Source organism: Manacus vitellinus, unplaced genomic scaffold, assembly GCF_001715985.3.
Source record: "Manacus vitellinus isolate BGI_N305 unplaced genomic scaffold, ASM171598v3 scaffold_8_pilon, whole genome shotgun sequence".
Lineage (NCBI taxonomy): Eukaryota > Metazoa > Chordata > Aves > Passeriformes > Pipridae > Manacus > Manacus vitellinus.
Genome location: NW_021940864.1, coordinates 5577436 through 5590544, shown reverse-complemented (window position 1 = coordinate 5590544; position 13109 = coordinate 5577436). Strand labels below are relative to the sequence as shown.

Below are 13109 nucleotides of genomic sequence, written 5' to 3'. Positions count from 1 at the left end.
TTAGTCTGGCATGTTACAGACTTGTTTCACGTAATGAGGACCACGGAGGATACAGCTTCCAGAGCTGGAAACCTTTATGAAGTTGTGTAGTTACTGGGGAAGCACAGGTGAACTCTCCACTAGAGGGACTTAGAAATTTCCTAATTGCTTTCTGCTTTCAAGACCAGCTTGCAGCATTAAGCAAGGTGTGAGCCGAGTTTTCATCTTACTCAATGTTTAAGGCCAATTTAAGACCAATTACTCAGTGTTTAAGACCCTAACCCAATTCAGCTTCCTGTATTTTGAAGTCTGTATTTTGAAAGCCTCTTTTACTTAGTTTAAGAAAAGTAGCTTTCTGTAAAGCAGAGTGGGTGTATGTAAACCGTGTTAACCTGTATTGCAGACACAGAACACTGAATAACTTTAAAAACACGCCCTACAGTTGTAGCTGAGTATTAGTGCAGGTATTTGGAATACCAGGCCCCTTACTGTCTCAGTGAGTAACGTTTCTCAAAAGTGCACTGCACAAAAGTAATCCTTAGGGAGGAAAAAAGGAAGACAACTAGGAATAATAAAAAACCCTACTGGGGAGGCCATTACAGCTTTACTGCCAGAGTACAAGCAGCCATTAAACTTGCCATCTAGGTGTTATATTCTTACAGTACAAGTGTAAAGCTTTAGATTCAAGATGAAAGACAAGCTAGAACATCACTGAAGCATAAAACAATACCAAAGCTTGTGGTGTGGGCAGCAGCAGTCCTTTCAGTGAGAGACAGTTCACAGAAAATTGCAGGGGATAGAAGCAACTTTAAAAATGGTATTTCACACTCAACAGACATCAATTCACAATTAGTTAAATACAAAGCTCTACTTGTGTATTTAACAAAAATATTTCAAAGTTGACATTTCTTATAACTGGCGTTAATACAGACAGCTACAAGCTGGGGAAGGGTCAAGGTAAGCAGCAGAAACGACGGGTTTGTGGTTCAGGGGATAGTATTTCAATTGGCATGGTGGCCATCGACACACACGTTGATAACATACATGTTTGAAAGTCGGGTTCTCCAAGTTCAGGCTCTTTCCTTCTTCATACAAGGCTTTGTGATGTTTAGTGTCTCCTCCCTTGCCCGTCCCAGCTAGTGTGAAAAACTTAAAAGCTGGATGGAATGGCCCTCTGGATGCCCCAGGAGGAGGCACCTTGGACACACGCAAGTGAGGGCAGTGCTTACAGCGGGCTGCAAGGAACAGGAGCAGAGCCGGACAGAGCCCCAGAACCCTCCCTTGCTGAGTGAGAGAGGCCTTCCAGGGACACTCAGTGTCACAGATCCTTCAGTCAGAGCACGTCCTGAGCCAGCCAGGGACCACTGACAGGTAACACACCTACTGCCCAAGCTCAGAGCTATTTGCAGCCATAGACTAACAAACACTTTGCTCCGTCCTTTTGCAGAGTTCAAAGGATGATGGTTGGTTGGTTTTTAGGAATGTGTGTATCCTCATTTTGTCTGGTATCCAGAATGCTGCATTCAGAGGTATTTCCATGACTTGTAGGGATAACTTTTCAGGCCTTGATAGTTACCCTATCACCTGTAATACCATTGGGGTATTGTAAAGAAACATAAACAGGACAATTCAATTGGCCTTTTTTTTCCCCCCTCCAACCAGCAGTGGAATTTGAGAAAGTGTTGCTGACTTCTGTCATAACACCTAAATAATGTCATCTCTAGATATACCAGAACAGAAGAAAGGCAAGAAGATTAGGACATTCAAAACCAGCTTTTTATCCTAATCAGTAAGGTAAAGCCAAAAATGCTGAACACCTGCCTGGAGACAGACAAGTAGCAGGAGGAAAAATAACATCTCATAATGTAACATCTTGGGGTTATATGACAGAGAAGACGAATGGATGATACACCTGCATCCAGGCTGTTTAAAATAATTGACACTATTGTGGGAGCTGGGTCCTCAGTTAGCATAGCAGAGTATTCAGGCACTAGGTTAGATATGCAAGAAGTTTATCAAACCTTAAAGTATCGTATTAAATATCCACGCAAATATATGAAAAATTTGACTGGGTTCTACTTCTGTCCCTTTATTAGGTCAAAAGATGAATGCAAGTGTGTCATAATAAGCCAATGTCCTGCAGCTTATTACACACCAAATCAAAAATATAGAAAATAAATGATAATCCTATCTACTTACATAAAAAGGTAATTTTTAGAGTAAGTTTCCAGACTTGCACAAAATATGCAGAAAACTGCATACAATCAGTTTCCATAAGAACAGCAGTTTCATGTAAAAGGTGGGTTGGCCTGCTAGCCAGATCTGCTTTATACAAAGCTCTGGAAAATCAACATTTCAACACTGAGGGGCCTGTCCTGCTGTCACTGCAATGGTGAAACACCCACTGCCACCAGGACAAAGCCCTGGAGCAGCCTCTCTATCCCCCACCCACCTTTGCAAACCACTCTCTGACAAGATACAGAAAAAAAAATAGCTCTATTAGGGAGTAACAGTGATTTAAAGGATTGTAACATGTATCCAAAAATCAGTACAAGTGGATCAGGCAAGGCTGTTAAAATCATAGTTCAGTGTTCTCATCTGCAGTTGTCCTGCTCCTGACCTGACCACGGCCAAGCAGCTGTTGGAGGAGCCGTGCTGTGGCCACCCACCTGACCTGCCCACCTCCTCTCTCACTTCAAAGCACCTGCAGTACCTCAAGCTCCTTCCCACCCCACCTCATCCTTCTCTCCCAGTCTTCTGCCACTCTGTCCACTACAGGGGACTCTGAAATGCAGATGAGAGGAACTACAACAGCACAGTAAGTGTAAACAGTTAGTAGGCCTGCCACGTCTTTATTGCTGCAGGTTTGGCAGAGGGGCAGTCTCCATCCCTGGGTGGAAGTTGAGGCAAAAGGACAGTAACGGTTAAGATAAAAAGTGATGAACAGCAAACTTAGGAAAAGCAATCAACATATTTCAGGGCTCTCAGAAAAACCTGTATCTGGAAGTTACTGAAAAAAAACCTTGCACTTGCATGGTGGGCTTGCCCCTGACCCTGAAGTAGTGCTGTGCAGTGTGTGATGGTCCCGTCTGACCTACTGGCATGAATACAGTCGGATCTTTCCGCCCCTCGGAGGCTAAGGCTACTACACACAGCTACCAGGACGTGTGGTTCAGTTCACAGAAGTCTCACAACTAGGGTCATTCCTTGTGCAGTGTTTGATGGAGGTGAAGGTAAAGTGGTTTCTTGGTCAACAGTTGCAATTTCTTCCTTTTAAAGTCAGTGGGTTTTTTGTACCTGTAACCACAAGAAAGTGAGTTAATCCAAGTGCTAAGGGGTGTGCAGGAAGATGATGGCAAACTAGAAAGCTCATCCTGTACAGATCTTATTACCCTAATCTTTTAAATACATCTGACAAGGCTTATTGGAAGCAACAATAATGAGTAGATTTACAGAAAGAAACTCAAACCAGTATTTTCTCTGGCTTATTTTTTTAACAGAACAAAGATTTCAATATGTAAATGAGTGTAATATTTTTGTAAGGAGATTCCCAACATAATGCTCTGGACTGTAGGAGACCCAGTATCAGTTAGTCAGTACTTCAGAAGTACTCCAGCTATCACAGACTAAGTGCTTTTCCTAGAGGTGCCCAGAATTGCAAGGTTCACCTTCTTCTTGAAATAAAACCAACTCCCAAAACCCTCACTCAGACCTTCAGCCACGCAGCAAGGGTAGGATGCACACCAAAACCACTGCAGCATAACTGGCTGATCTATTTGCCTCCTTATTAGGGCAAGGGGAGAAAAAAACACAACCACCCAATAATGCTTTGAAAGGTTCATAAAATTTGCAAATTGGTACCTCATTTCTCAAATCAGCTTCCCTTTACAGAAGTTCTGTACCAAAAGATTGTGAGTTGATTTTTTTTTTTAAATATAGCTGATCTGAAAGTCAAGCTAAACTCCAAATTAAAATCTCCCATACAGACTTTTTTAACTTCATACAAAATTAGGTTACGAACACCAGCATTTTATTTGGAAATGGTCTAATTTCTGAGAAGGGTCTCTAACCATCTTACTTGCCTAAAAACAGTTTATCTTCCCTTCTTTATTAAAAATAGAATATTCTTTATGGAAGTCAATCTAATGAGTCCAAGAAACTTTCCTTGATGCAACAAGTCACACATTGTAACTGAAGTCTAGTTCATTTCTTCACTCATTGTCATCCATAATTGTGAGTCACTTACAGTTCTATAACAATTGCCCCAGGTTTAATTTCATCCATCTCCATGAAAGCAAAGCACTTGGTGCTAGTAAACCTTTTCTTAGGCTTGTAGTGTTTGAATTCAAAGAAAATAGCTGCACCTAGAGTGAAAAATGGTTTAATAGAAAAGTTAGCAATTATGGTTAATAGTTATCTGCCAAGAAAACTTATTGCTGCCTGTACATTGGAGGGAATTATCTCCAGTAATGCTTCTGTTACTTACTCAAAAGCTACTCTGTGTTCTTAAAATGCTCATCACTCTCACAACAGCTTGTCCTCTTCACTCAATTGCTCATACCAGGTAACAATGACTGAGCAGGTGATAAAGCAGCTCAATACCCGTGTAGTAGAGCAGACTACTGCATTTTTATCTCTTTTCATTTCTCCCTTGTCTGCAAGTCATTGCAAGGAGCAATTTGAAAGCGACAGGATGCAAAGGTCTATTTTTATCCTTGTCTGGATCTCAAGCCCTGCAGCACCAGCTCAGGCACAGCCTGTTTATTAGATCAGGAGCAGACCAGTGCCTGTGCTTCCAAAGCTCCTGGGCCCTGTTTCAGGTCCCTGGTACCACGTACCTTTTGTTAGTCTTTCAATGTGTTTCTGAATCTCGATGTCCACATTAAAATGGACATATGTGTCCTCCTTTCTCAAAGCCACGGGAGTATCTTGCACAGGAGTCAGATCTATCCCATTTAAATCTGCAGGAGAGAACAGCATGAGAATGGCAGAAGCTTCTCAGACTTATGGTCCTGCTTTAAAGGATTCATGAGTCACTCCTAATCCTGCCACAAAAAGTTAATGCACACCTGGATTTTCCCCTTAAACTTAAAAAAGGGGCAATCATGCCTCTTCACAGTCAGTTCATTTTCTTCTTGATTGCAACATGAAAGCAGCTAAAGTTCTGACAGTACTTCAGATGAAAAGTTGGAATTCTCCCTCTTTTTATTTTTAAGAGTTCATTTCTTTCCACTCTCAGCAAAAGATTCCATTCCCTCTGCACGCAGGACTCCAGCAGAGCTTCAGCCCGAGTGGGATATGTACCAAAGGCTGCCCTCCACACAGAGTCTGCAGGGCACAGCTGGCACAGCTTCCACAACCTGGATGTGTCCTGTCTTGTGCCTAGACCCAATGTCCACTATTTCTCTTGGTTTTTCCAAGGATAGAGGCATTGTGGGGCCACAGTCTAGACTCCAGCTCCCAGCACCGGCCACTGGTTGTGCTGCTCAGGCACAGCCACCACAGATTCTCACTAAGCCTCTGCTGTTTTCAGGAGTAAATGTGTCCTCTTACTCCCTCCCCTCATTACTGATCCCTTTCCCTCTGGCAGAGGAAGTTGCTAAGACATGGCCAAGACTACAAGTATGGACACGTTGTGCTTGGGGCACAGGCTGAGGTCAGGGCCCTGGAGCACCACTGATGCCCTTGATCTAGGGCATGGGCTGGGATTTGCCAGTGTCACATCAGGAATTAACCTCTTTCCAAACCTGCAGAAGAGTAGCTTGGTACAGAACCAAGGAAAACACCTGCTCAGTGTCTTCAGGCTCCTAATAGTGAGAAAAAGACTTTTCAGAGTTACTTTTCTTGACTAAAATCTTGAGAAATAAAGTATCAAAAGGCACCATTAGCAGACTAGGTGATAGCCTGCCCCCCTCCACTTTTTGATCCTATTTTCTACATCATTCCTTGGCAGTCACCATTTACAGGTAAGTGAGTTAGGAAATAGAAAGCCACATGTTAACAGGCAGACTTGCTGGGAAAGCAAGCCTAGCAATACACAGTCTCCCTTAGTTCCAGAAAGGAAATGAGAGCTAGCTCTGAAGGCAAGCAGCAGTTTTACCACTATGTAATAAAACAAACACTTTGGTGGCAAGGAACAAGGAATGTTTGCTTTACAAGCTCAGATATGGACTCAAGTGACACTTGATACTGTGACCCTTCCTTCTGCCAGCAAACATCTCTGGTGGAGGAAGCACTGACTGCACATCTAACAAGTCCCTATGTTTGGTATCCAATGGCACATCTAAAGAGGACACATACAAGGTCGTTATCACAACTGATAACCAGAGGCTGCTGGCTCAGCTACAAATTTTTATACAATAAACAAAAAAAAAATACCTCCAAAGATTGTAAAGAGAAGCAGAAGTCAAGCAGGGCAGGCTAAGGGTAAACAACTTTGACTACAGGGGCTTCCTGCTAAGAAATGCAAAATGGGGAACAGACACTCCCACTAGAAGGAGTGTGAATACCAAAAATCTCAGTGTCAAGCAGAAGACATCAACCATGCTGCCATTTAAAACAGAGAAATCCTAATATTACCTATCCTGGAATGACAGAGAAAGAAGTTCTTCCCAATTTATGGAAGCTCTCAGAGGGGGAGGCCATTTGCCTACCATGCTTTGGCCAAAACATTTCACTGCCAAGGCTAACATATATTTTATATTTTATTTCACTTGCAAGCTTTGTTTCCCAGCTTTATACCCATTCCTCTAAACATTAGGGCTTGGAAAGATTATATTTGCTTTATTACAAAATTAGTTTATTAAGAGGGCAAGAATGGAGTCAGCAGGCTGTGGTTCACCATCTCCAGAAAGCCCAGAGACCAGTATGTGTTGGGGAGTACAAGCACCCCAAACAGATCTTAGAGCCAGCTGAACAAGCTGGAATGGAGAAGCACTGCCTGCCAAGTCACTGACACTCACTCAGCTCCCAGCACGGGGAAGGCACCCTGGAGTGCACAGAGAAGTGTGTATCCTGCACAGATTCCCTTCCCAGTATCTCTCAAATACAGAATTTTTCCACCCTTGATTAAAGCAGAAGCCTTAAGTCCACAATATAAAATGCAAGTAACAACAAACATTTTTTCCCAGCAGGCTGAAAAATCGATGCAGCTTTCAGAAAATGCACTCTGTCCAAACTAGCAGTGAGGAGCCAGGAACAGAAATCATTACCCTTTACACTGACAGTGATGTAAGGATCAATGCACTGCCCAGCATCTTTCAGACCAATTTTCTCTATGTTGATAGTGAGTAACGTCATCCCGGGTTCAGATGGCAATCTGGGTAACAAAGTACCTGGAAAGAGTAAAGCACATTATTAACCCTTTGTGTCATCTTACAGCAGAGGCCTTGCTTGTCCCATCTTCTCTCATGGAAGATGGTGTTCTCCTTAAGGGGTTCGAAGCTCCAGGATTCATATCCCAGTAGTACACAGCACTATGGGAATGTCTGTGTGCAGAGACACACAACATCATTTGACAGATTTCAAAGCCCCCACGAAAAAGCGAGGACTGTCTCAAGTCAAATCAATTCATGAAAAACTAATGCCATAACAACAGAGAGGAGCTTTGTTCAAAGTGTTATTTCTTGCTGTCACGCAGAATAACTCATTCATGGAACTCGCTTTATATCATTTTGGAGGATTAAATTTGGGAGGCTGGATTCAATCTGCAGTTGAAGGAGCTTCAGACACTTAGTCAGGAGTCCCACCCCACTGAGCATGACTTGGCTTCCTGCTGAACATTTACACTGGGAGATTAAGGAGGAAAACGGCCTTGGTGCAAATCCCACAGCACATAAGGGAACTAGAGGATTGATTCTCAATTATCTCAGTTCTACTGGCCTCTACTTAAAGAGAGAAAAAAATAGTATCTGCATCCCCCAAGTTGGCTTCTGCCTTAAGGAAGGAGTTTCCAGCTCTGCATGAAGAACAGTTTGTATCAAAACTTGGTGGTCAGCATAAATGAATCCTCACAGTGCTAAGGAAGACTGTGCAGCTGGCAAGAAATCCAAACTGTTCAAACTTACTAAGAGCCACAATATTCTGTCATCAACAATGGAGTAGGTTATTTCATGCTGAATTTAGCAAAAACTGACACACTTCAAGCCTCTCTCCAGTATTAGATGAATTAGCACCAGAACAGAAAAAGCTCAGACTCAAGAGCAAGTTTGATTTAAAGTTTTGGTTTTCTAATGAAAAAAAAAGTTATCCCCAGGCTTAAGATGTAAAGAAAGTAATAATTTCCTTTGACAAGTCTGAGTTTTTTCTTAATATTTTTTTTTTCCTCTTGAGGAGCTGGAGAACCAAGGATTTGTTGTCCTGTGAGAGAAAATGATTTCGCAAGAGGGGACCATGTATTCTGCCCTTAGAACTAGAGCCACAGCTTCAGCAAGATTTCATCAGCATTCCTGAACCCAGTCTCCCTCTCAGGATCATTAGCAAGACCTGAATTCACATCCATGATGCTGTATGTTTCTGTATTCCCTGTCCTGGTAGCTGGCAGGCTCATGGCCTCCAAAATACCATGTCTGGAGCCACTTCACAACACACCACAGCAGAACTCGACCCACTGTTCTGAAGCAAAGACTTCTGATATTGGGTGAGAAATGTTAAAAGTAAACTCAGAAGAGAGCCCTCATTTCTGCAAAGCAGCACATGCTCTAGTTAACCTTGCTGTCTCTCTTGAACAGATGTCCAGAGTCCTTATTTCGATCTAAATGAAGGTAGAAGCAAGCCCCCCTTCTCTTTGGCACAAAACTTTGCTCTGCCATTTCTCAGTTGCCTCCTAAAAGCAGCATGGCCCCCAAGAGCCAGGAACAACTTGGCCTTCAGTTTTTCCTGTCCACCACTCAAAGGGTGATGTGATACTTGATAGAGAAATCACCAGAAAGATGCATCGGACTGGCATTTATTGTAAAAATAGTGGCCTAAGAAAAATTATTCTGTTTTTGCAAAATGCTTTCCAGAATATGTGAAATTGCAGAGTCGCAATGAACAGAACAGTCAAGGCCACTTCCAGGAGATAACAGAACAGCAGGACAGAAAGTCTCCAAGGAACAGTTTCCTTTCTGCCTCAGTGGGAGGAACAGTGGACTAGAGCAGCTGACTGTAACCTGTCCCACGTGAGTCACAGCCCCCCAGTCAGACCTGGTGCTGAAGCCTCTGTAGCCACCTCAGACAGGAGCCATCAGCTGACAGGGGCCTCCCCACGGTACAACTTCACCGAGGCTGGGCACCATCACACTGCTCTCTGCCCCCGTGGCTCTGGCCCATGGGCCTGCAGCAGGCTCGCACTGGGGCCTTTCAGGAGAAAACTGCCAGCCATTCCAGACACAACCACAGGGCATCTTTGCCAGAGTGGGAAGGAGCATCTACAAATGATGTAAGTGTCCTCCTACAAAGTGTGTTTCAGAGCCATGACAATGATCCAGCCCTACAGGTTTCTGCCACCAAGACACAGGTGGCTCAGTCTCTCCCTTCCCAAACCCCAGTTCAGAGGTGGAGAAAAAACTGACAAGTCTGCTGGGTTCACAAATGAAAATGGTTTACAGAAGAACCCACTGCAAGCACAGCACTGGAATAAAGTCATATATAACCAGGAGAAAGGCAGGAAACCTTTGCTGTTAGAGGCAGCAAGCCATTGGTCAGTTCAGCTCCCTATAGCACAGAAGTCTAAGTACTCTGTGTGTAAGATTTCCCAGAAATGCATATTCCAGTGAATAAAATCCAGCTACACCTACCCTTGGCTACACAACTTAGAATGCCTTCATTAGCACAGCAGGACTTCTAGAGAGCTATATAAGGTGTGTCAACAGATACAAGCTTCACTTTTTCTGGTACTGAAGGCAAAGAAAGATCAGTGCAGAGGTGCCCAGCACTGCAATTGTTACCAACAACTGTATTTTGAGGATTGGAACTGAGAGCTGAATGAAGAACATCACAGCTACGGGAACATGATCAAAGAAATAACTGTACATACTAAAAGGTTCTCATACCCTCATTGGCTCCTGGGTTAGATGGATGGGGCAATGTGATAACCATGAAGCCATGCATGTAGAAGACAAGACCACGATCAGTTAGACAACACAGTCACACACTATGGATTAAAGGCATAATGAAGCAAGGAGTGCAACATGGTTCTGTTAATTCAATATGGGAAGTTCACTTCATCTATAAGGCTCAACCCAGAAGGCTGCAAACTGCTTTTGTTTAAGCCTCATCACCCAGAGGAAGAGCAACAGACCAACCTCCAGTCAGGTAAGAAACCTCACAGTAATTTGCATTCAGTGGGGAAAACAAAATCTGTGTTAAAGTACTGCAAAACCACCTCAGGAGTTTAGATTATTGTAGCTCTGGGGAAGTTTACCTTAATGCAAAAAAAGTAATTCAGAAAAGTCAGATATGCAGTCTATTAAATAGATGACAATGTAAAAGAGCAAGTAAGTTCACGAGTTGCTCTCACCTCCTCTTAAATCTTACTGAGAAATAATTCTGTAAGAAGTATATGCCCCAAACATCTCTTCTTTCAGACTTTGCTACCCTCTTTCTTTGAAAATGATTTAACTGTAAAGTCAGTCTGTTTATCATTAGCTTATATTGTTTCTTAAGTCCATACACAGCTTTTATGTCCACTACATACCTACAGCTCTGATGGGTTGCAGAGGTACCTGTTGGCACTGTGGCAATGGTCACAACCTTATTGATTCACCACCACACCGAGAGCCACTCAAGGGTCTCTCTGCTGTACTTTGGACAGACAGAATGCACCTCCATCATGGTGAATAACAAGGATCGAGACAGCAAGTGTCAGCAACCAAAATTCACAACACATTACAGCCTATTTGTGAGCTTGGCACAAACAAGTGTAGACTGTGCACATCTACATCAGTGCAGCCTGCAGGGACCACATTCAGTACCGTGCCCTGGCTCACATCTAAGGACACAGATGTGTTTTCTCCAGGCACAAGTAACGCAGCACCCCAGCTCTTTCAACCATAATTCCAGTACTAGTTTCCTTACTTCTTATCTCATTTCTGAAATACAAAGTTTGTCAACCAGCTCTGTTTCTCCTGCAAAGAAATTACACCAGGAACCTGAAGAACCTCTGTTGGAACATCTAAATTGTCAAAACCTGAAGCAACAGGTATATCCAGTTCTACAAGTGGACAAGGGCTTAAGCTATCAAAACCAACATCCCCTCTTTATCCTCTCAGAGCTTGGCTTCACTCTAAGCCACTGTCTCACCAGACAACGCAACACAAAAATCACCAGCAACAATTTATCACATCTCTAGCAGGATGTGATGCTCCTTGCAGGAGAAACACTGCCACAATTTACATTTTAATGCATTTGAAACACTGCACACAGTACAGTTAAGAAAGTGCACGGGACGAAAATACTGATCTTGAATAAGGAATAAAGGCTAATTATTTGAGGTAGATGGTACCACCCTCACAGGTTATTCATACAACTATTTCACAATGAGACACTGTTCGCTGAGCAAAAAATTCCCTGGCCACCTTTGTGGTTCTCCAATACAGCATAAGAGTTTACATTAGCTTGTTGCTCCTCACCCAAACTTTTCAAATCACGGGGGAGAAAGGAGCTTCTCAGAGACAGAATTTAGAGATGCTACATAGGCTGGTATGGCAAGGCTAGTGCCCCTACCTGGAACTCTAGCAGGAAAAGAATTTGGAGACCCTGCTCCAGCTCCTCCTTCCTCGTCATCCTCCTCAAACTCCAAGTGTTCCTCTTCTCCAGGTGCTAAAATCTTCCTGTAAAACACAAAAAAGAAGAATGACACCAACAATCACTCATTATCTGGCATTCAACTCACAAGCCAGCATCTGGGTACAGAGCAGGGACAACACGCTTTAATGTCATTTCATACTTCTTCTTAACTTCTGCCTGTACCTATAGACTCTGACAGAGATTGCAAGAGCTCAGGCCAATAGAAAGCACAGTCTAGAAACAAGACACAATGCTGGCTATTTCAGATGTAGGGATGTACCAAGTCCTGATTTTACCAAAAGTATGGCCTTGACTTTTAGTGGTAGCTAGACAAACAGAACACAAAAGTTCTTTCATTAACCAGTTTACACAAAGCAGTACAGCAAGTTGGTGGCTCTAGAAATTCTAACCAGGCCCCAGGCTATGCTCCCTTTCAGATATGTATCCGTACATGAAGTGAACCAGTTCTCGCTTACCTGAGTGGGACAGGCTGAACATCAAAGGGGAACTCCTTGTTGTAAGTGAGGATATTCTTTAGGACTGCAGAGAGGGGAAAGAATAAGAATCCATACTCATAAATCAGCACTAATTCTACTACTTTGCAAAGCTACCTACATAGATATCTACAAGATCTAACAGCATCTTCACACACAAATAATAATGACAGTATTTAAAAAATAATCAGATCATACAAAAAGCACCCCTGTTCTCTCATATTTTAAACACAGCACAGCTGTGATCCAAGATATATCACTAACATTCAGACAGGTGAGCTGCAACTCCAGCATGAAATCACCACCACATTCACACAGACAGGGAAGTAAATGTGGCAATAACCAAAAGCATCATGAGAAAAAGCTACAGACCCCAGGGTGATGGTAACAATCTTTGGTGGCCATTGAAAGGAGGGGGTGGTGTTACTGGCATCAGCTCCAAACAGCTCCACGTTACTGGTATCAGCTCCAAACAGACTGAAGTCTCCAGAACTGACACACTTCAGCACACATGGAGGCTGCACATTCAGGCAGCCACTATGGGAGACCAAGTGTGCTGGTAACATAAAGCTTTGGTGAGATTTCCTACTTCTTCATTTCACATGCTTTGTGTTTTTGTTTGGCGGTGGTGGCGGCTTTGTTTGTTTTTTCTTTTTATCTGTCCTTGGATGTCTGGGAAGGTTGGCAAAATTCAGAAGAGAGTGCAATATCTGAGCACCAAGCCCCATAGACACCAACTATATCTCCAGCATTCTGTGGAGAACAGCTTTGCCATTTTTATTGGAAGCTTGACTCAAGTTTTAGTAATCACAACTTTAGCTATTATTTCCAGACACATTTACCAGTAAAAGCAAAACTTCCAAAAGC

The 13109-nt window shown here is 43.0% G+C and overlaps 1 protein-coding gene across 1 annotated transcript in view; it reads right to left on the bottom strand.

The window, feature by feature from the left end:
* Window positions 1-766: 766 nt before the first annotated feature.
* Window positions 767-13109, bottom strand: part of AIDA (axin interactor, dorsalization associated) — a 30587-nt gene continuing 18244 nt past the window's right edge. The window contains exons 5-10 of the mRNA XM_029965088.1: window positions 12225-12288; window positions 11686-11792; window positions 7191-7313; window positions 4818-4940; window positions 4226-4343; window positions 767-3276 (exon numbers count right to left, since the gene is read on the bottom strand). Coding sequence (XP_029820948.1) covers window positions 3180-3276; window positions 4226-4343; window positions 4818-4940; window positions 7191-7313; window positions 11686-11792; window positions 12225-12288 — 632 coding nt within the window. The 3' untranslated portion in view covers window positions 767-3179. The remainder of the gene's footprint in view (window positions 3277-4225; window positions 4344-4817; window positions 4941-7190; window positions 7314-11685; window positions 11793-12224; window positions 12289-13109) is intronic.